General features: G+C 41.5%; 1 protein-coding gene across 1 annotated transcript in view; it reads left to right on the top strand.

Annotated features, from left to right (window-relative positions):
• Positions 1-22800, top strand: part of LOC119953193 (protoheme IX farnesyltransferase, mitochondrial) — a 156619-nt gene that overhangs the window by 124038 nt on the left and 9781 nt on the right. Inside the window, exon 5 of the mRNA XM_038777185.1 lies at positions 11217-11287. Coding sequence (XP_038633113.1) covers positions 11217-11287 — 71 coding nt within the window. The remainder of the gene's footprint in view (positions 1-11216; positions 11288-22800) is intronic.

The following is a 22800-nucleotide window of genomic DNA, read 5'->3' as shown; positions in this document are numbered from 1 at the left end:
TACTAGAAATTCAATTGTATGGACGGGAGCTGACTGGATCAGACATGGAGATGGTTGTTGGATTCAGGGGTTGATCAGAAATCCTTACAAAGCATTTTGAGGAGCGTTGCTTTCAGGTCCGTCTGGGAGAGAGGGAGCAGAGCTGGAGTTGGGAGGTGGTGGTGTTGTCACTGGACCAGTAATCACAGACCCAGGATAATGCCCTGGAGACCTGGGTCCAAATCCCAACAAGATAGAGGGCGGAAATTTGAATTCAGTAAAAAGTCTGGAATTAAAAGTCTAATGATGACCAAAAAACCATTGTTGATTATCGTAAAAGCCCATTTAATCACTAATGTCTTTTAGGCAACAAAGTCTGTCATCCTTACCTGGTCTGGCCTACAAGTGACTCCAGATCTACAGCAATGTGGTTGACTCTTGAATGTCACTCAGTTCAAGGGTGGACAATAAATGCTGGAATAGCCAGTGGTGCCCACATTCCATAATGATTTTTTAAAAAAGATTTTTAACTCACCGATTGTATATGGGTGCACCCATGAAGCCAGAAAGAGCAGCCTTTGGAGAATACTCAGGAGATAGAGGAAATAAATGTTTGCACAGCTCAGATCTGTGTAAATGTTGAGTTGTTTGTTGCCCCAGAGAATAATTGAGCTCTGGAATAGCCTGCCAGATTGTACGGTGGACGCCTCAAGTCGCTGTGTTCCTTCAGGCAAGAGCTGGACTTGTTTTTGGCTGGGCAAATATTGGCTCCAAGAAAAGGTAAGAACTTCAAGGAATTGTCGGGTGGGGGGGTGGGGTATCCAGTGTTGAATTTCTTGTCCTCCAAATTGCGACGTTGACCCTTTTTTTTTGTTTCTCAGATCTCAGTTTTTAAAAACACATTTAGAGTGCCTAATGGTTTTTTTTTCTCATTAAGAGGCAATTTAGTGTGGCCAATCCACCTACCCTGCACCTCTTTTAGGTTGTGGGGGTGAGACCCACGCAGACACGGGGAGAATGTGCAAACTCCACACGGACTGTGACCCGGGGCCGGGACTGAACACAGATCCTCAGCGCCATGAGAGATCACAGGGTTTTGAGTGAAATAAGGAGTATTTCTTTTTTTTTTTTTACAAATTTAGAGTACCCAATTCATTTTTCCAATTAAGGGGCAATTTATCATGGCCAGTCCACCTAACCTGCACATCTTTGGACTGTGGGGAGAAACCGGAGCACCCGGAGGAAACCCACGCACACACGGGGAGGATGTGCAGACTCCGCACAGACAGTGATCCAAGTAGGAATCGAACCTGGGACCCTGGAGCTGTGAAGCAATTGTGCTATCCACAATGCTACCGTGCTGCCCAATGATACAATACTCCTTTACTCCCTCTTAGCTGAACAATTACACACAGAATTTAAGATTAACATGGATCACAAACTACATGGGGCTTAAGAGCAGAAATAGGGAGAACATGTGGTCTGAACTCCACTTTTCTATCTGCCCCATAACCTTTGACTCCCTCGTGTGTCAAAAATCTATAACTCAGCCTTGAATAAATTCAGTGACGGAGTCTCCACTTCTCTCATGGGAAGAGAATTCCACAGCGTAATGATTGAGAGAAAAATAATTCTCCTCGTCTCCATCTTAAAAGGGAGACCTCTTATTCTTAAACTGTGTCACAGGAGGATACATCCTCCCTCTTCTAATCCCCAGTGGGTATAGGCCCAACCTGTTCGACCGTTCTTCATAAAATAAGCCCTTCATCCCAGGAATGAGTTGAGTGAAATGTGTCCGCACGTTCCACTGGCAGTATTTGTAACAGAAACATGGCAAAGACAAATTGGGCAACGCACAGCCAAAAACAGCTATGATATTTCACATTTATTATATCAAATATGGCCATAGAAATGTTCTTCTGCAGTTGTGAGCTTTCTTGTATATTTTACTGAAGTGGAGGTCAGAAATTTGATGCATCATGAACTTTTATCTTGTTTCTTTGGACTTTGCCTGCTTCATTTAGAAGTGCATGATAAACATTTGTATTGCTTGAAGTAGTGAAACAAATAACGTGGAAAGTATAAGCAACACCATTTGTCAGTACAGATTGATATAAATAAGAAATTAGACAGTAGATTTGATTACAGAAATAATGGTGTGTTTATCCAAAGATAGGAACATATTAAAATAATGTTTTACTAATGCTTTACTCCTCTTTATTTGCCCACATAATGCAGACTTAAGTGCTGCACATTGACCACTAATGGCACCAAGTTGTCTCTTAACATGGATGACATCACAAACAAAAGGCTTCTGAAGCAAAAAACAGCTTTTACTACAGATTAATAGTCACTGTCTAGGCATTCAGATCGTTGATTTGATTAAGCATCCACTAATGCATTATAAAGTTTCCAACGGTACTGTAGTACATAATTCAGTCAGAACATCATCATCTGTTCAAGATATATTTTAAAGCAATGTATGTACTGTCGGTTCTCACAATCACAAAGTCAATAGGTCTTTCAATGTGCTTCAGGATTTAGCGTCTTCATGTTTCAATGATGATCTAACCGTGAGGATTCAATGGAAAGTGTTGGGTAGTCATAGAATCGTAGAATTTACAGTGCAGCAGGAGGCCATTTGGCCCATCGAGTCAGCACCAGCCCTTGTAAAGAGCACCCTAGCTAAGCCCACACCTCCGCCCTGTCCCCGTAACCCCATCTAACTTCTTTTGGACACTAAGGGCAATTTAGCATAGCCAATCTGCCTAACCTGCACATCTTTAGATTATGGGAGGAAACCGGAGCACCCAGAGAAAACCCACACAGACATGGGGAAAATGTTCAGACTCCGCACAGACAGTGATCCAAGCTGGGAATCGAACCTAGGACACTGGAGCTGTGAAGCAACTGTGCTACCGTGCTGCCCGCTATGTTCATTTGTGCTTTATGGAGGGGATTTTATACATTGGGCAGGATTTTCCATTGGCTGACGGCAAAATTCAGAAAGGCGATTGGGCGGAGAATCAGTTCCAATGCTAAAAATGCAGCATGTGCCGATTTGACACCAAATCGCAAATCACCTCGACAGTGGCGTCAATGCGTACCGGAAAGTACGTACAGTAGACACCGTTTGCATATCATTAGCGGGCCCAACCCAGCATTCTCTAGAGCCTCCGAGATTCTCCACCTCCGATGGGCCGAGTTCCCGACGCCACGGTTCACTTGTTCTTTTAAAACTTGTGAAACCGGCCTGGCAGCTGCTGTGGGAGAGAGAGAGAGAGAGTACGGGTATGGAAGGTGTCCAACATCTCCATAGCTTGCTGACAGTTGTGTCGCTGGCCGTGTAGCTTCTGCCAGGTACAGGGGGGGTGGGGGGGGGGGGGGGGGGGGTGTGGCCAGGAGGTGGGCTGTGGGGTCGGGGTGGACGGGCATGAACACCATTGCCGCAGCCTGCAAGGCATCCGTGTAGCTGCGCGCACCGCTAACTGCCCAGTTTGATGTTAGTGCCATGGAACGTATAGATGTTCCCCGAGGGCACCCCCCTAGGTGCCTTCTGGCCCCAGCCGACCCATCAGCTGTATGGGTGTGCTCCAGCACAACCAGTGCCATCTTGTTGGCTGGGATAAGTGTGTGTGGAGATTGCAATGTGTATATGCGGCTGCAGCTTGTCAGCCTACTGAGTGTCAATCACAGCCCTGGCGAATCCCACACCATTTTTCATTGGAATCGATTGTGTTCCACGCGGCACCGGTGCTAGCCCCTCAATAGTAACGGAATCAGTCCAGGTGTGGTGCCCGTTTTTCTATCCTGAAAGTCCATGAATTCTGCGTTGGTGTCAACACTTAGTCTCAGAAACGGAGAATCCCGCACATTGTGTTACATCAAAAACTTGTCGTCCATTCAGCGGGGTGCCTGTTTAATTGTTTAGAACGATTTATCTTGACTCTGAAGTAAAACTGCTCCTTTCCACCCATCAGTGGCATTATTTTACAGCACCTTTCACACTGTCAGAGATTGTGACTGTGCTTCACCAGCAACAGAGAATTTGTCAATGCAAACATACATGAACTGTAGGGAATGCAGCAGACAATTTAGACATAGCAAAGCTCAGCAATGAGATAAATGAGCCGTATATGGGTGGTGGTGCTTGAGGGATAAATGTTGGCCAGAACACCAGGAGAACTCCGTGCTCCTCCTGAAAGTGTCATGGGATTGTAATATTACATTATTGACTCTTTGCAGAGGAGCTACAAGCTGTGCCTCAATTAAACAGCAAGAAAAAAACATTTACAAAACTGCATTTCAGTGACACAGTAAGAGGTAGCAAGATGGCAACACATTAGGGACACAATTGTCTTTAGGTATATTTCTCTTTGATCTTGTAAAAAATTCTACCTGCTGGACTTTTATTAGTTTAATAATATAATAATAATGATAATCTTTTATTGTCACACGTGTGAAGTTACTGTGAAAGCCCCCTAGTCGCCACATTTCGTTGCCTGTTCGGGTAAGCTGGTACGGGAATTGAACAATCCCTTTTCTATCCACCTGAGAGGGCAGACAACCATAGTTTAATACTTTTAACACAACTGAAAGATAACAGCACCTCTGACAGTAGCAGCACTGCTTGAATACTGTATTGCAATATCAGCCGAGATATGTGCGTCTGCCGAAGGGGCTGAACCCATGACTTCCGGACCTGGATGAGTGGCATCAGCCCAGGAACTCTCGAGCTAGAAATGGGTATGAACTGCAGATTGTGTATCAGTTTAAGAGCAGCTGAGACTATAGCTGAAAGGGAGCAGCAGGTTAAAGAGTGCTAAAGTAGCTGTAAATATATCTGAACACAAGTTATGAATATTGACCTAGTAGAAATTATCTATAAAGACTTAAAATTATCACCAATGTAGGGCTGGTTTCACTCAGTGGGCTAGACAGCTGGTTTGTAATGCAAAACCAGGCCAGCAGCATGGGTTCAATTCCCGTACCAGCTTACCCGAACAGGCAACGAAATGTGGCGACGAGGGGGGCTTTCACAGTAACTTCACACTTGTGACAATAAAAGATTATCATTATTATTATATTATTAAACTAATAAAAGTCCAGCAGGTAGAATTTTTTACAAGATCAAAGAGAAATATACCTAAAGACAATTGTGTCCCTAATGTGTTGCCATCTTGCTACCTCTTACTGTGTCACTGAAATGCAGTTTTGTAAATGTTTTTTTCTTGCTGTTTAATTGAGGCACAGCTTGTAGCTCCTCTGCAAAGAATCAATAATGTACTATTACAATCCCTAACCAGACCCCAACAGTGGCTAGGATAATGGACCGAAAACTTCTAAATTTTATTTCATTTTTTAAGACTGTGTAGAAAGATCATTTTTGCTCCAGGAGTGATTGAATGAAGAAATAGGGCTTGATTATTTTAAAAGAAAACTTTATTATAAAGAACAATATTAAACCTTTTATTTAACTTCAAACCTGAAAAGAACAGCACACACGTGCACCTTAAAGCTACCATTTAATTTCCCATTAAACAAGAAAATACACATACAGCTCCCAATCCAGCTTGAACAAGCAAGGCCCTTACAGTGATACTCACATTACAAAGCAAATCCTGGCTCTTACAAAAAATCCTTTCTTACTCTGTCTGAAAGTTCTCCAAATGGCTGCTTCACTTGATTTGTTTCAATCTTTCCCTTGTCTCCAGACAAGGCAGCACTGTTTTGAAGATAGTATCACTTTGTGACTTATCTTACTTGGAAACGAATTGTGGCCTCACGCTCAGGCAGATGGGAACTTGGCTTCTCTTTTCTCAAAGGTTCCCTAAGCTCACTTCCTCTCCGCCTTTACTTGTCGTCTCAAGAAAAACATGGCTTGCCAGATCATCAGATCTTTCTCCAGCCCCTGACCATCTTCATGGCTTCTTACAAAATGGCCCTCTGCTCTCTTATCTCCTCCCATTACAGAATCACAGAATATTACAGTGCAGAACACCGTTCGATCCATCAAGTCTGCACCGACCATCACTGACCATATCTTCAAGATTAAAAAAAAATCCTTTTGCAGACTTCTAACCCATTTATAATCCAAATTCCTAAAATCCTCTAATCATCACTGTATTGACAAATACAGTTTTGAGAAAAATGGAAGTGACGATCTTTTTGGTAGAAACAAGTCAACTTATAATGTGTTTGCCAAACAACTGGTAGATAAAGTGTATTGTAGTTTCACATGTAGCAAATATAACCGAATATTTTGTCTCACGACAACTTGCATGTGTAGCACCATCAACATAGACCTCGCAAGGTGCTTCATAAGTTCTGATTGAACCAGTTTGTGAAGTTTGTAACTTTTAAGTACAGTTGACTCTTTTTATAAGATTGTGTGAGCTCTGTTTTATCCGTTTTCAGAATTGTGAAGCTGCCATAATTTCTATTCAAAAGGAACAAAATCCTGAGTTTTTGCCAGGGCAAATGCCTGTGGCAAAGTGTATGGGCATGCAACTGACTCATAAGCTACTGTAGCAACTGTTCTTCAGTTACCTAACATTAAGAACAAGCAACTCTGCAAATCAGAATATATGGGAGAGGGAATCAAACTTGCAATCTTCCACTTCATGGGACCACATTTTAGTTCTCCGTTGCATTAAGTGTTGATCTGTCATTTTCTCCACTACCTAGTCTATGCCTTTGATCTTCCTTATGCTTTTGCACCTGCTCCCCCCCCCCCCCCCCCCCCCCCCCCCCCACCCCCCCCAAAAGCCTCAATTTAGATGAATAAAGTTCAGCTGTGCAATGCAGCAGAGTGATTTCGGAAGCTGACCAAGTCAAATACAATTTTGTTTTAAGTTTCTGATGTATATGGTGGCAGTAAAACTATTCAAATAAGAAATATTTCATTTGTGAGGTAATCCAAGTTAGTCAGAAAAATAGGTAGTACTCTAAATTCAGCACCTTCTCACCCTGCTGTCTTGATTAAAGGTCTAAGCGTTGCCTCTTTGTCGAGACTCGCCACTAAGACACCTTTTGTTCCACTGTTTCTGAATGAAAGAGGGAGAAATGTGGTTAATAATTACAGCAGGGTGCACTGAGTTTGTCAACATTAAGTATATTGACTTGCAATAGAGCATCGTGTTAGGACAAGTGCAAAATTATCCAAATAAAGGAATGGCATATAACCTCATTGTATGTTTCCATTATCATATAGTTCCTGATAATATACCTAGGTCATAATTTCAAGCAAACCTTCCTGTTCAATTATTCAGTGATTTGTGTAAATAAATTATAAGTTTATCCCAGAAATAATTTTGACATTTAAACCATGTTATTCTCCATAATTACAGTATGATCATCTGATTATGTCAATTTATGTTGAAATAAAACCTGCATAAGTAGATTTTCTCACCTTGAAAACAGCTGTTACAGTTGTGATACACTTCATTAACTCTAAATATGTTGAATTTTCTATTTAACTGAGAATCCGTGTCTCGAGCAAATAGAAAAAAGTCTGAGAGTTAAATTTCCATCTAGCAGTAATGATGAAAGGGCTTGCATGTTAATAGCCATTTACTATTATTACTATAAACTAGGTGTAAAAAATTGTTTAGCTGGGTGGACCACCACCAACCAATTCTCACCCCCCCCCCCCCCCCCCCCCCCCGGCGCTGCCATTTGTATATTGCTTTTATGTGGCTTTCATTTTATTGTATTTAAAATTGTACAAGACTGTTACACTGACCTTTGTCTGCCAAAACTCTTGCTCTTATATAATTACTGATGATAAAGAACTTCCTGCTTGATATGTTTGGACAAAATTCCTTTTATGTTCTTGTTTTGGTCCTTTGCTGTCAAAGAAACATCAGTTTTCAGCTGTCTTGTTAATGTTTTACTCTTGCGTCCCTCCCTGTTAAGGGCAAATCTTCACCACACCCCTTGAGCAACATCTGGGCATTTGTGGACGTGAACACTCAGATGTTCAGTTGAATGAGACTAAAATACACAGGCTTTGGGGAAAGAAACAATACATTAACTTATGGTAACACCAACATGAAGCATCACAGACTCACAAAGATACCTTCAAAGTCCTTGTCATTGAATGAGGCTTCAAAGCAACAAAATTCTGTTCTAGCTGTACCCAAAACAATGTGTGCTGGAAGTACTTTGATTCATTAGCTGTCTGACATAAACAGAACAGCTCGGAGGTGTGGCTTGCAGCAATGTCTAAAATAAAGTATGCTGTAGACTTGCACCTGGTGTCAGTAGTATAGCTGCAACCCAGTCAGTGATTGTGCAATTTTCTGGGTCAATTACATCCAAATACATTGCACAGCAGCTCCTAAGTCAGTTTTGTGCCTTGTACTAGGTCAGCTGTCAAAGGGAGTGCCTTTTTATGGGGGATTTTCATTTAACATTTGGGCTTTGAAGTAACAAAACCAGCCGCCACAAGCACATTTTAACCATTATTTATATATGCCCCTTGAATAGTCTGAATCCTTCTGTATGTTCAGTCTTCCTGGAAAGTAGGTTTAAGATGCATCCAAGAAACATGCATTTAGAAAGCAATTTTTGATCATTACCAACTTGAATATGCATAGTGAATCATTATAAAAGTGCATTGACGAACACACAATATATGCAATTTCAGTTAAAACTAATATCAAGTGTAATATGAGGTAGAGCAATCACCATTGAATATCCAGTGCACATGATCCAATTATCTATGCCGAGAACTCTACTTTAGTCTGTCCTCCAAGACCCTTTCAAAGAAAATACAAAGTGTTGCTAGTGGAGGATGCATTTTATAAATAACCCCTGTCGCACCACAAAGGACTTGAAAGGACAGCGCAAGAGTTGAGCAGTTACCAGCAGTGTTCCAATTTAGTCTGTTGCATTTTTTTTGCAGAATTGTTTCTAGTGGATTTTTTTTTATTGCGCTTAGCAAAGGAAAACGATGCCAGGAAATGAAAATTGTTAATCATAGAACCTTGCAACACAGAAGATGCCCTTTTGGTCCATCGTGCATGTGCAAACTCTTTGAAACAATTCATAATAAAAACACCTACATTTGAACTGAGACCCATGCTTATGACTTGCTCAGGTTTTGCACAGACTGCAGCCTGAGTGCCGAACGGTCACTGATCATAGCAAATTGTAGCAAGATTACTCTCAAGTTAAAGTTGACTTACTGAGACTTGGGGAAGATGCTACTATCATGAGTGTGCCAGGCTCTAGCCTGGTACACATGAAGGTTAATATCAGGCGTGTGTTGAAAACAGCATCACTCCGTCTGTTTCACTATATTTCATGAGAATTGTCCATTACAGTGATTCATTTTTGCCCTGGATTCAGTTCAAATAAAGTAACCTCAGTGCCAATACCATTACTTGCAATGGCGCAACTTCAATATTTAAGGAATTTTCACTTCCATATTTTACACAACATGGTATTTTGCATTTGGTCTCATCTTTTACTGGGTTTGAGCTGCGATTAGTCGTTAAATGCAAACCACCTGTTTCCAAAGAACATGGTCTATTTTAGGGAAATACAGCAAATTTAAAGGGGAAGGTCAGTGTAGGAGGGGGATGGTGATATTTGATGGAATTCAATCCCAATTATCTATCAATGTGTATAACCATAGCTGAAATATCATAATTCTTAGGTTATCAGCGGCAGCCGCCTCTTGAAATCGAGAATGACATCCGTCAGGCTCGCAACCCCAGGTTGGTTTCCCTCTCCTTCCTCTGACACAGCCTCGCTGTCAAGTTGCTGAGCCTTTGAGCAGCCTGTACCTTGATGAGCCAGATCAAGCCATACTGAGCAGTCCACAACCTTCTCTTCCCAATCAGTGGTATTAATGCTTCCATGCTTTAGGACAGCATTGAGTGAATTCTTATACCTTTTCCTTTGACCACCCTTAAAGTGTTGACCAGCGGAGAGCTGGGAAAAGAGAACCTGCTGAAGCAGACAGTTTCCGGGCATCCAGATACAATAGCCCATCCGTTGGAGTTGGTTCCGCAGGAGCAGTGCTTTGACACTGGTAGATGCAACTTCATGGAGGACTTCAGCATTGGCCTGGCAGTCCTTCCATTTGTTCCCCAGAATTCAGTGCTAGCACCACTGATGGAAGCGCTCAATGATCTTATGTTGACAGACAATCCACATTTTGCCACAGTAAAGGAGGGTGGTCCACACAAAGGCCTATAAACCAGGACCCTTATTGATTTCGTACGGTCCTTGTTGTCCAAGACACCCTGGCACAGTTTGAAGAAGGCAGCATTGGCACAGTTGACTGTGCTGGACTTCCTGATTGATGGTAGTTCCTTGGAGAGTTGGCTGCCGAAATATGGGAAGTGCTGCACATACTCCAGAGCTACCCCATCTACACTAACGGTGTGAGGGATGCTCAACATTGAAGCGGTCAAGCACCCTTTGCATGCCCTGCACAGAATGAGCCATCACACAGCAATCATCCCAATCATCCGCAAACTGAAGGTCATGGATGTCCGTTGTAGTCAATATATTTCTTGCCTGAAATAACAAAGGTTGGAAAGGTTCCCATCCAGACAATACTGGATACTGACACCAGGTGGTAGGTGATGATGGGGCGATGACGGTCAGGTAAATGGTAAAAATTTCCTGTGGAGAATCATATTACCTATTTCTGTTTCTGTGCCATTCTACTGCATGAGATAATCATGGCTTGCACATTTCCTGATAGATTTACATTGACTGTCATCACAGGCAATGTTTTGCATCATCCTGAATCCAATTCAAACCCACCTGACCACAGAAGGCCCTCTATTGGTCTACTATGGTGATTTTTAAATGGAGAATTCGATAGAGAGGGGAAAGCAAATAATATTCTTCCTTTCCTATTGCAGGATGTTAACTTAGGAATGTTACTGTTTATATAATTAATGGATTCAGAAACCATTTTATTTAGGTTGCAGTGTTGGAATATATGAAAACATAAGTATAATTTTGACTTTCTGTGGTCCTCAAGTGAAATCAATAAAAACAATTGCTATCTTAAAGCAGAGACTAAACCTTTTGAGAACGCACTCAAAGGTATGAAAGTGTTTTTCTATATTCGGCATAATTTCAAGTTTAACTCCTCGCTGTGTTTGAAGGTTGATCTTGTCAGAGCACATTTTTCTCTATTATGTCAAACTTGAACTTGCTTCATCAAATTGACTGTGTCTAATACTATGTCCCATTGTATTTTCTAATAGTTCTTTGAGGTGCCATTTGACTCGAACATGAACAGGACGAAGAACAGACCCCTGGTCAGAGGACAAATTAGGTTGGTCTCCGTTCAATATTGTACTTGTTACTTCTTTAGAATGTCAACAGTTTTTAAAAAAATTTGTAAGCTTTGAAATGGTTTTAGCACATGGTTCGTATTAACTGCACAGCGTGATACTGAGCAACAAAAACTAGAAAAATACGAGCTTTGGTTTCCCATCTGTGCTGAATTACTGAATCTTGGGCTAATGGAAGGCTAGAAAGTAGAAGAATCCTTTATTGCTTCAGCTATATGGTCAACTTCCTCACGCCATTAGGCCCTGTGAATCTAAATAATGAACTTGCCGCTTTAGGATAAAACGATTCGAAAACTAAGAACATTTTCTTAGTGGTGAGAAATTAGATGAGGTGGAGGAGCAAAGAGACTTGGATGTCCTTGTACACAAAGCGCTAAGAGCTAGTACGCAGGGATGAAAAGCAATCGGAAAAGCAGATGAGAATGTTGGCCTTTATCTTAATGGGGTTAGTGTACAAATAGGAAGAAGTTGTGCTTCAGTTGCACAGTGCTTTGGTCAGACCCTATCTGTAATATTGTATTCAGTTTTGGGCACTGCACTTCATGAAGGCCATATTCTACTTGGAGTGAGTGGGTACGCAACCGATTTAACACTATAACACTAAGTCTTAAAGGACTTAGTGAGGCCACACCTGGGGGAAGTATTGTGTGCAGTTTTAGTGTCCTTACCTGAGGAAAGATATTCTTGCTATCAAGGGAGTGCAGCGAAGGTTTACCAGGCTGATACCTGGGATGGCGGGACTGTCAAATGAGGAGAGACTAAATCGGTTAGGATTATATTCATTGGAGTTTAGAAGAGTGAGAGGGGATCTCTTAGAAACTTATAAAATTCTAACAGCATGAGACAGGGTAGATTCAGAAAGAATGTTCCTGATGGTGGAGAAGTCCAGAATTAAGGGTCATCGTTTGAGGATATGGGGTAAACTTTTTAGGACTGAGGTGAGGAGAATTCCTTCGCCCAGGTAGAGGTGAATCTATGGAATTTGCTAACACAGAAAATAGTTGAGGCCAAGACATTATGTAATTTAAAGAAGGAATTAGATATAGCTCTTGGGGCTAAAGGAATCGAGGGATATGGGGGTGAAGGCAGGATCAGGGTATTGAACTAGATGATCAGCCATGATCATAATGAATGGTGGAGCAGGCTCGAATATTAGGCTTCTAATAACTGTTGCGATGTTAAATCATGAAGACAGCTCACATAAACCATTACGGTGTTTAAAATGATAGAATCATAGAATTTACAGTACAGAAGGAGGCCATTTGGCCCATCAGGTCTGCACTGGCCCCTGGAAAGAGCACCCCACCCTATCCCCGTAACCCAGTAACCCCACCTAACCTTTTTTGGACACTGAGGGCAATTTATCATAGCCAATCCACCTAACCTGCACATCTTTGGACTGCGGGAGGAAACCGGAGCAGCCGGAGGAAACCGACGCAGACACGGGGACAACATGCAGACTCTGCACAGACAGTCACCCAAGCTGGGAATCGAACCCGGGACCCTGGTGCTGTGAAGCAACTGTGCCAACCACTGCTGCCGTACAGCCCCAAAATAATGAACAGATTCAGGAAGGTAAATAAAGGGAAACTATTTGTTTTGGTGAGGGAATTCCGGAACAAGCAGATACAATCTGAAAATTGTTCCCAGGCCATGTAAGAGTGAAATCAGAAAGCATATTTTTCATTTGCGAGATAGTAGAAATGTAGAACTCTTTCTCCCTCTGCACCACCCCCATCCACACTCCTGTTCCCCAAAAGGTTATGTAGGTGCTGGGGGAATTGAAAATTTGAGATTGACAAATTATTGCTAAGGAAAGACTATCAAAGCATGTGGTGTTCAGGTACAGATCAGCCATGATCGAAAGTAGGAGCCGACTACTGTTCCAATGTCCCTGTTGTTTTTTTTAAGAATAACTAACAATGTTAGTTTTTACATTTACATATTTTAAGAATTATTGCAGTATTTTCAAATTGATCTGCACCCATTTTAATCACTGGAGCTTTTGTTTCTCTCAGTTTTATATTTTCCATGTATTCGCAGCTTATAGTATGTTGTTGTGCAGACCATACCACTGTGGTACCTAATGTCCACTGTCAGAATAATTTGGCAACTGCAATTCCCCTTAGGATAATTTGAAGAGCTTCGTGTGCTATTAAATGGAAAAAGAGAGAGAGTAAGTAACTGGATGAATCACATTGGTTGACACACTTGCTGTTCCTCAATGAGTGGGTTAAGTGCACCGTTGGAAGAGGCCATTGATGGAACAGTGTATAACACTCGGGAGGGGTAGACTGCAGAAGCAATAAATGAGTGATCTGATTAGGTTTCTTGAGGATCATTTGGGGCATTGATTCTATGCAACCCTGAGCAGTCACTTGACAACTCAATTAGAAAATATATTATTGAACTTTCACTGAATTGAAAAACAATATGGTCTTCTCAGAGTTTTGCTCCATTCAAATAGAGCATTGTGTATGTCATCCAATTTTGGAATCACGCACCCATTAGTGATCATTTCTGCTCTTTACAATTGTTTGTGCAACTCATACAGTACGTGATAACTTGCTCTGTGTTTTAATGCAATAACTGTACAAAACCACAAAAAATGTTGGAAAATTGCAATGTTTCTAGCATGTACACTAATTTTTTCAGTGGTTCATTAGGTTGTTATTTTTAACTTGTCACATTTACGTTGCTGCCAGTACCATCCATCTCTTTGAGTGTAGTTTTTGAATGTTCCTCTCGTTCAGGGATTATTTTCCAAAGAGACCCTTTATTTTCTGCAAAAGCGCATGTTGTCTTCCTTTCACCAGCTCCTACCTTGACTAACATTTGATCAAATATCAGTGCTACTGATATTAACCCAAATATTTTCCACACTGATTCCAGTTTACTTTTTGTCCAAATATGTAATATTGTTACCTTACCATTGAACCACTTTATGGATGGAATTTGTACAATTTTAGTAATATTTACAAATAAATCTGTAATTTAGCAATTCAGTAATACTCCAAAGTTACGCAATGACCAGTTCCTGTTCCTACACTGAGGTCAAATACAAAGCCAGAACTGGCCAGCAAAAGTATATTTCATATGCATTCTAATGAAATAGATCAGCGAGCAAGTCACTGTATTCCTCATTTTATATTGATATTTACTTTTTTTGTATAATTCTACGGGTCGGTACTTGACAATTATAGACAACATGAAATCTGCTGCCTCTTTAATTTAGCCATTTGCTTCAACTTGTGACTGAGTACTGCTTTGTAAAAATGATTTCTGGTTAAAATGAAATTAATGGTTGAAGTCCCGCCCGCAACAGGGAACTAGAGTCAATTAAATGTTTGTGCATAGACCTAATATTGTTAAAATGTAAACTGGGCTATGACGGATATTCATGACAGAATTCTTGCTGTGCATTAACTGAATGTACTTTTCTATTTTGATCCATGCCCTCCCAAATGATTAGCACAGTGTTCTGCAATATTCTATTGTGCTTCTGTCTCATACATATAAAACTGTAAAATTATGGTGCAGAATTTGAGAACTTTCAGGAGCTTTGATTCTTAAACATTATTCTTGCGCACATGTTGTTGACCGTTCACAACTCGAGGCATTCTTTCATTTTTTTTTGATGCTCGGGGTCTTTGCATCTAGAGGTGTACAATGCAGGTTTCCAACTCATTAATTAAAAGCCTGGGCACTTGATAGATTTGACTGTGTTGTACCACACACTGCGTGAGGAAACATCCCAGATGCTCATCTATAAACTTGGAGTCACGGTGCATTTTGCTAAAAGGAGGCTCCATCTGCTTTTGGTGGGGAGCTGCAAAGAGAGATGGACTCCTAATGGAGCTGTCTTCACTGTTGCTACCGTCTTCTTCCAGAGGTCAAGCTTTGTTAATTTGATGGAACGGATACCATTGTAAATTTCTTTTACTAATGTCCTATTCAGCGCAAACCACAGTTTATAATTCTGCTTTGACTTGACGTTCGATAGGCAGTTGTAATTCATGGCAGCTATTCTAAATCATGCACTGTTTAAAAGTTCTTGAATCCCTTTATCTCTGACAACTTATACTTTTTCAGTATAAGTGTTCAGTTAAAGGCTTGCATTGGTAAAGCTACAAATTCAGTACTCTTTGGGTTCCTCTACTGCACCTTTACACAGTCTTACAAAATAAATACCACCTATCTTGTACCACATTCTGTAGGCTGAAAAATGACAATGTTTGTAAATGATGCAGCATCTTAAAGAATACACAGTGTTCAGGTTAGTTGTGAGTATATTGCTCAGCATTTGTTACCCAATTTCCTTGATATTAAGGGTGGCACGGTGGCAGTGATTAGCACTGCTGCCTCACGGCACCGAGGACTCGGGTTAGATGCAGGTCCCAGGTGACTGTGCAAACTCCACACGGACATTCTCCCCATGTCTGCGATGGTCTCACCCTCGCAACCAAAAGATGTGCCGTGTAGGTGAATTGGCCATGATAAATTTCCCCTTAATTAGAAAGAAAAAGAATTGGGTACTCTTTTTTTAAAAAACGTTTTAATCCTTGGGGGGTGGCGATTCTGGTGGGGAAGAGGGTGGCGTTCGAGGCGGCTGAGGTGGTGTCGGACAAGGAGGGCAGATATATTATGGTGAAGGGTAGGCTGCAGGGAGAGAAGGTGGTGCTGGTTAATGTATATGCCCCGAATTGGGATGATGCTGGCTTCATGAGGCACTTGTTGGGCCGCATTCCGGACCTGGAGGCAGGGGGCCTGATCATGGGGGGAGACTTTAACACAGTGCTGGATCCCCCACTGGACCGGTCCCGTTCAAGGACAGGTAGGAGACCAGCGGCGGCCAAAGTACTGAGGGGATTCATGGACCAGATGGGAGGGGTGGATCCCTGGAGGTTTGGGAGACCGAGAGCGCGGGAGTATTCCTTTTTCTCTCATGTCCATAGGGTTTATTCACGAATAGATTTTTTCGTCCTGAGCAGGGGATTGATCCCGAGGGTGCAGGATGCCGAGTATTCGGCCATAGCGATTTCAAACCATGCTCCGCACTGGGTTGATCTGGAGATGGGGGAGGCGCGGGACCAGCGCCCGCTCTGGCACCTGGATGTGGGGATGCTGGCTGATGAGGTGTGTAGGAGGGTCTGGAGAAGTATTGAGGGGTATCTTGATACCAATGACACGGGGGAGGTCCGGGTGGGGATGGTCTGGGAGGCTCTGAAAGCAGTGATCCGGGGGGAGCTGATCTCCATCCGGGCCCACAGGGAAAGGAGGGAGAGGAAGGAGAGGGAGAGACTGGTGGGGGAGCTCCTGGATGTGGACAGGAGATACACGGAGGCACCGGAGGAGGGGTTGCTGGGGGAACGGCGTAGTTTGCAGGCCAAATTTGACTTGTTGACCACCAGAAAGGCGAAGACACAGTGGAGGAGGGCGCAGGGCGCGGTATATGAGTATGGGGAGAAGGTGAGCAGGATGTTCGCGCATCAGCTCCGTAGGCGAGATGCTGCTAGGGAAATTGGTGGAGTGACAGATGGGGGTGGGAATGTAGTGCAAAAGGGGACAGAAGTAAATGGGGTCTTTAGGGACTTCTCCCTAAAGGGGGGGGGGGAAAGGGGGGGGGGGGGAGGGAAAGGGGGGGGCAGGGAAAAGGGGGGGGGAGGGAAAAGGGGAGGAACGATGACTATGTTTGTTTATTTAATTTGAATTTATTTTTAAGTTCTCTTGTTGGGGTTGGGGGGGTGGGGGGGATATGATACATGCGTTGATACGGTCTGGGGGGTGTGACAGTTGTTATTTTGTTGCATTTCATTGTTTGTTGGTATATTTTATATTTTCTGTAAAAAATTCCAATAAAAATTATTTATTTAAAAAAAAATCATTGTTTACAATGTCACCAATGTGCCCAGCCCAACTGAAGTGCAGTGTTATAACACCTGCTATTTCAGGTCTCGGACTTCCCCTAGAGATGCTTAACTGGCAGTGATCCTGTTTTTTCTAAGTATTAAAGTCTGGAAACTGCACTGCTGGTTACATGAGTCCCAAATGACACTCATGACTGGTAAGGACTCTGGACTCTGCAGACACATTTTATGATATGAAAATCTTAACCACAGAAAAATGTGATATTTCACATAATTAACTTTGATTTGTATATAAATGGAGAAATGCCATCAATGTATTGTAATTCAGCTACCTAGCTTTGCTGTTATCACAGAGCCTTTTTTATATGTCCATGACTAGGCAGATCAGTTTGATGGTTTCCAAGGCACATTCCATTTTTGTGACGCAGGGTCAGGTCTCTTTTGAACTGGTTAAGATACAAAGTGCATAAATGGAGGCTAGGATTGGCTCACTGTTCAATTTTATCTCTTCCTTTTCCTGCATTACCTTTTTAGCACAGCTTAAATTGACAACTTGCAGCAAGGATAATCGCAAACTTAAACCCTACAGCATTGAATCGCTGCATACTTGCTAGGTCCCAATACTGATTGAGTGTTTTCTTCCATAGAGCTCAAAACACCATCAAATGATAAATGTTAAATCCTGAAGCTGATTCAATTTAAGGGTGCCTCGTGCTATTGCTGTAACATCAATTCAGCCAATGATTTTGCTTCGTGCCATTCCAAAGTTAGTGTATAATGGCAGCACAAATCCAAGGTCAGAGCTCCACCTGACTCCAGAATGAAACCGAAGGAGATCAAGAGTCAGGTCAGTCCCTAATTCCAGAATTGTGTCATATTAGATCAGCATCAATCCAGAGCAAAAATTACTTAGCCGACCGATAAAATACTTGTAAATACATTTTATGATATGAAAATCTTAACCACAGAAAAATGTGATATTTCACATAATTAACTTTGATTTGTATTTAAATGGAGAAATGCCATCAATGTATTGTAATTCAGCTACCTAGCTTCGCTGTTATCACAGAGCCTTTTTTATATGTCCATGACTAGGCAGATCAGTTTGATGGTTTCCAAGGCACATTCCATTTATCTTACCTTTACATTGCCCTCATTCTTCTTCTTTGAAAGCAAGTCACCACTGTCTGACCTAGAGAGCTGTAACCTGTTCGTCCACTTCCACTGTCTGTAAGAGAGGGGATTTCATTTGTTCCAAATTTCTATTTTCAGTGCCCTGGATATAGAATATCCTTTTTCCACCTACATCCCCACTCCTTTAGAAGTAACATAGTTTGCGTCGCCCTCTTAAACAGCACAATGGATGTTTCAAAGGCACCAGCCGCACAAGACAAACTGGTATGAGGAAGGCCATTATTCCTTAACTGGTTCATCTGGAAAGTCCCCACAATGCTCCCCATTGCTGGAGCCTGTTGTTTTTGTAAATTATGCTAGATTTTCATTTCCACTGCTCTACCAGGACTCCATTCTACATCTCTGATTTTCCTTGTAGAGAAGGTATCGATTGTCACAATCCTAAAATTCCATTTTACATTATTTCACCAACTGCTGAGGATTGTAGTCTAATCTTATAGTTAATGTGGCACTAAACTATGTGACTAAAACTTGCTTCCAAATGGAAATACCTCCTAATAATAATTAAAATTAGTTCAATGTTAAGTCTAATTAGTGTTAGTTAGCTAGTTTAGTGTCACTGGATAAGATGCCCAATTCCTGTTAGCTACCCATTTTACTTGTCTCACTTATACAGGATTCACAGTAAACAAACTGGACTGAGGTTGGTAGTGAGCCTGAACATGAAGCACTTTTGGTTTTGCATTAATCTGAATTAGTGAAGTTATATTTCAAAACCAATTTAAATTCATCTCATTAACAATGAAAATGTCATACTGAGCTCTTCAGTCATTGTTAACTGTAAATTTTAAATAGGAAACCAAAGTTCATGACCGTGTCATCTAAGTAATTTTCAAACAAATTGTTTTGCTTTCCTGTGTTCTATCCAGCAGTTGTACATGGTTGACTGAAGCTGTAAGACATTATTTTGGGAGCTCCCCAGTGGTTCATGCGAGGTCACTGTACCTGATTGCGACTTTGCTTACTGCCACCATCGAAAACCATAGAATCCCTACAGTGCAGAAGGAGGCCATTTGGCCCATTGAGTCTGCACCGACCCTCTGAAAGAGTACCCTACCTAGGCTCACTCCCCATCCTATCCCTGTAACCTCACTCAACCTGCCCATCTTTGGACTGTGGGAGGAAACCAGCGCACCCAGAGGAAACCCACGCAGCCACTGGGAGAAAGTACAAACTGCACACAGTCACCCAAGACCGGAATTGAACCCGGGTCCCTGACGTGATGCAGCACTGCGAACCACTGTGTTACCCTGGATATTTGAATATTTGGATGGAATCATCTCTCAATGGGAGTGTAATCCCTACTGTACAAATTGCAATTATTTTCCTTTTTGTCCAGTCCTCCAAAAAATTCACAACTTTCACACTCTGGCTTATCTTGTAATTGGAGTCACCTGGATTCATTTGATAGCACACTCATCTCTGCCTCAGGTCTTCAACATTTATTACAGTTGAAACTTTAATGCAATAGTGCAGCTGCTAAACTGAGGTCCCAACTACCTGTTTAGATATTTATCCCTTAAGCATCAAGCAAAAAAATAACTTAACATGTAATTTTACTCTACAAGAAGCCTTCTGTGCAAATGGCTGCTATGTTTGTTTACATAACAACAGTGACTGCACTTCAAAATACTTCATTGGCTGTGAAGCACTTCACCATGTCTTGAGATCATAAGATGTAATATAAATGCATGTCTACTCATTTGCACGAGATGTTAAATCGAAGCCCAATCTGCCACCATCGAAAACCATAGAATCCCTACAGTGCAGAAGGAGGCCATTTGGCCCATTGAGTCTGCACCGACCCTCTGAAAGAGTACCCTACCTAGGCTCACTCCCCATCCTATCCCCGTAACCTCACTCAACCTGCCCATCTTTGGACTGTGGGAGGAAACCAGCGCACCCAGAGGAAACCCATGCAGCCACTGGGAGAAAGTACAAACTGCACACAGTCACCCAAGACCGGAACATTTTTTTGCTTGATGCACGATCTCTTGGATGCAAAGGATCCCATGACATTCCTCAGAAAAAAGCACCAGAGTTCTCGCAATCGCTTGTTTATTCTTTATCTCGAGCAGTATTCCAAAAGCTAATTATTTAGTCACCTCGCTGTATATGTTTGCAGAACCCTGCTGTGCACAAATTGGCTGTCACATTTCCCTATATTACAGCAGTTACTACACTTCAGGGATTGTTTCATTGATTACAACAATTACTACACTTCAGACATTGCTGTGAAGCACGCTAGGACCACTGAGGTTAGGAAAGGTACTCGTATAAATGCAAGCTTTATTTTTTTATTTTTCACATGCAATGTGCTGTACCATTGTGCTGTCCTTAAGTACTTTTATTGTTCAGTTACATCAGCAACATCAGTATAAACATCTTTCGGGGAAAAAATTACCAATTAAAGCAAAATAAATGAAAAATTATTTCACAAACTTGGATAAATCTTCTCATTATATATTCCCATAAGGCCATATTTCGTAACCTATTATTATAATGCTTGAGAATGATTTATTGAAGAGAACATAACTACCTTATTGAAAAAAATGATTTATGAAGCTGTTGAAAATATTGCTGATTTAATGTTTGTTGCAAGTACGTCCACCACTTTCCCGTCGAATCCCATTTCATAGCCTTGAGCACTGAATACAGTAAGTTGGCACATTTCTCAATGAACACTTTATTCATTAAGCCTATGCTGTATTTTTACTCTGCTCAGTCAATTGCATTTAGAAACTAAAGATATTCAGATTTCACAGTAACTTCATTGCAGTGTTAATGTAAGCCTACTTGTGACAATAAAGATTATTATTGTATTTGCATGAACTATTTTATAGAATAGAAAACATAATATCGTATACTTCTGTTTCAAGAATTCTTTAAGGAGAAGCTAGCCTAGAAATTTCTTCTGTGGATGGTAGTTCAATTCAATCTGCTTTCCATTAAGAAGTTTTTCCCTGGAGCATAGGGCACTTTGGGGTGATCTTATAGAGGTTTATAAAATAATGAGGGGTATAGATAAGGTAGATAGTCAACATTTTTTCCCAAAGGTAGGAGAGTCTAAAACTGGAGGGCATAAGTTTAAGGTGAGAGGGGAGAGATAGAAAAGGATGTAGAGGGGCAATTTTCTCATACAGAGGGTGGTGAGTGTTTGGAACAAGCTGCCAGAGGCAATAGTAGAGACGGGTACAATTTTGTCTTTTAAAAAAACATTGAGACAATTATATGGGTAAGATGGGTATTGAGGGATATGGGCCAAATGCAGGCAATTGAGACTAGCATAGTGGTAAAAACTGGGAGGCATGGACAGGTTGGGCCAAAGGGCCGGTTTCCATGCTGTAAACCTCTATGACTCTATAAGTGGGCAGTGCTGGTCTTGAAGACTATTTTATTCAGTATATGGTGAGATGATGGGGAAGAATGGGTGTTGAAGCATTCAGTGACCATTTTATCCCTGGCTTTGTTACACCTTTCCCTCTTCGCGGATATTTTCCCACTACATTTCAACATCCGCCTGACCCCAGACATGCCTTCTACTTGATCAAATACTTTGACTCCACATCCATTATTATTTGCAGAAAATATTATCCCCTTACACGCATTAATCCAGTTATCTGTCTCAGTTACAAATATCGTGGATACGTGATGGATGGGTTGGAAGGCATTTCGAGATGAGCGTTTGCAGACTTCACAAAAACAGTTATTCCAAAATGATTAGTCTTGCTTTGAATGATATTGCTTTGAGTGATAATCTATGCATGCAGGAGTCAGCAAATCATTTCAGTAATGATAATTTGTGTTTCTTTACCATATTGGCCATGATATGACAGCTGTACTGTAAACTATTGGAAGTTAGCCCTAAATACGGTTGACAGCAGAAGGTTTGATGGCCAAATTGTGTAAATAAAAAAATAAATTTAAAAAATCCAGTGAAAATTTATGGATTTGCATTTTCTATCTTGTAAAATGCAAAGTTTATGAAAATGTAATCAGATCCAGCTAGGTCCTGTGTGGCACCTGAAAAGTGGTGTTTCACCTGTGGTATTACGTGTGATTAAGCAAAACAAGTCGCCAACTGGAATTGCTACAAGTTATTGAAATGTCCTCATGACTTCAGATCTAACAAAACAACGGATTAATTTATAACGGAAAGTTCTATTTGACTCTTGTAACTTTTAGACTCTTTCTCCACCACCCCTCTCCCCATCTCAATCGGTTTCTTCCTGCTCAGCATTTCCCAGCCGAAAGAGTGAACAAGCTAGCTGCTCCCAAGCTACGATCTTGATGTTCCCCACCCACGTATGAGATACAATGGCTCAGATTCACTTTTTGCATGAGAACATTTCTTTTCACTCACCATCCCACCCTGTGACGCTCCCTTACAGCACCACTGGAATTGCAAGCTTCCCACATTGAATTTTAATGTT

Source organism: Scyliorhinus canicula, chromosome 18, assembly GCF_902713615.1.
Source record: "Scyliorhinus canicula chromosome 18, sScyCan1.1, whole genome shotgun sequence".
Classification (NCBI taxonomy): domain Eukaryota; kingdom Metazoa; phylum Chordata; class Chondrichthyes; order Carcharhiniformes; family Scyliorhinidae; genus Scyliorhinus; species Scyliorhinus canicula.
This window is presented reverse-complemented; position numbering and strand designations above follow the sequence as displayed.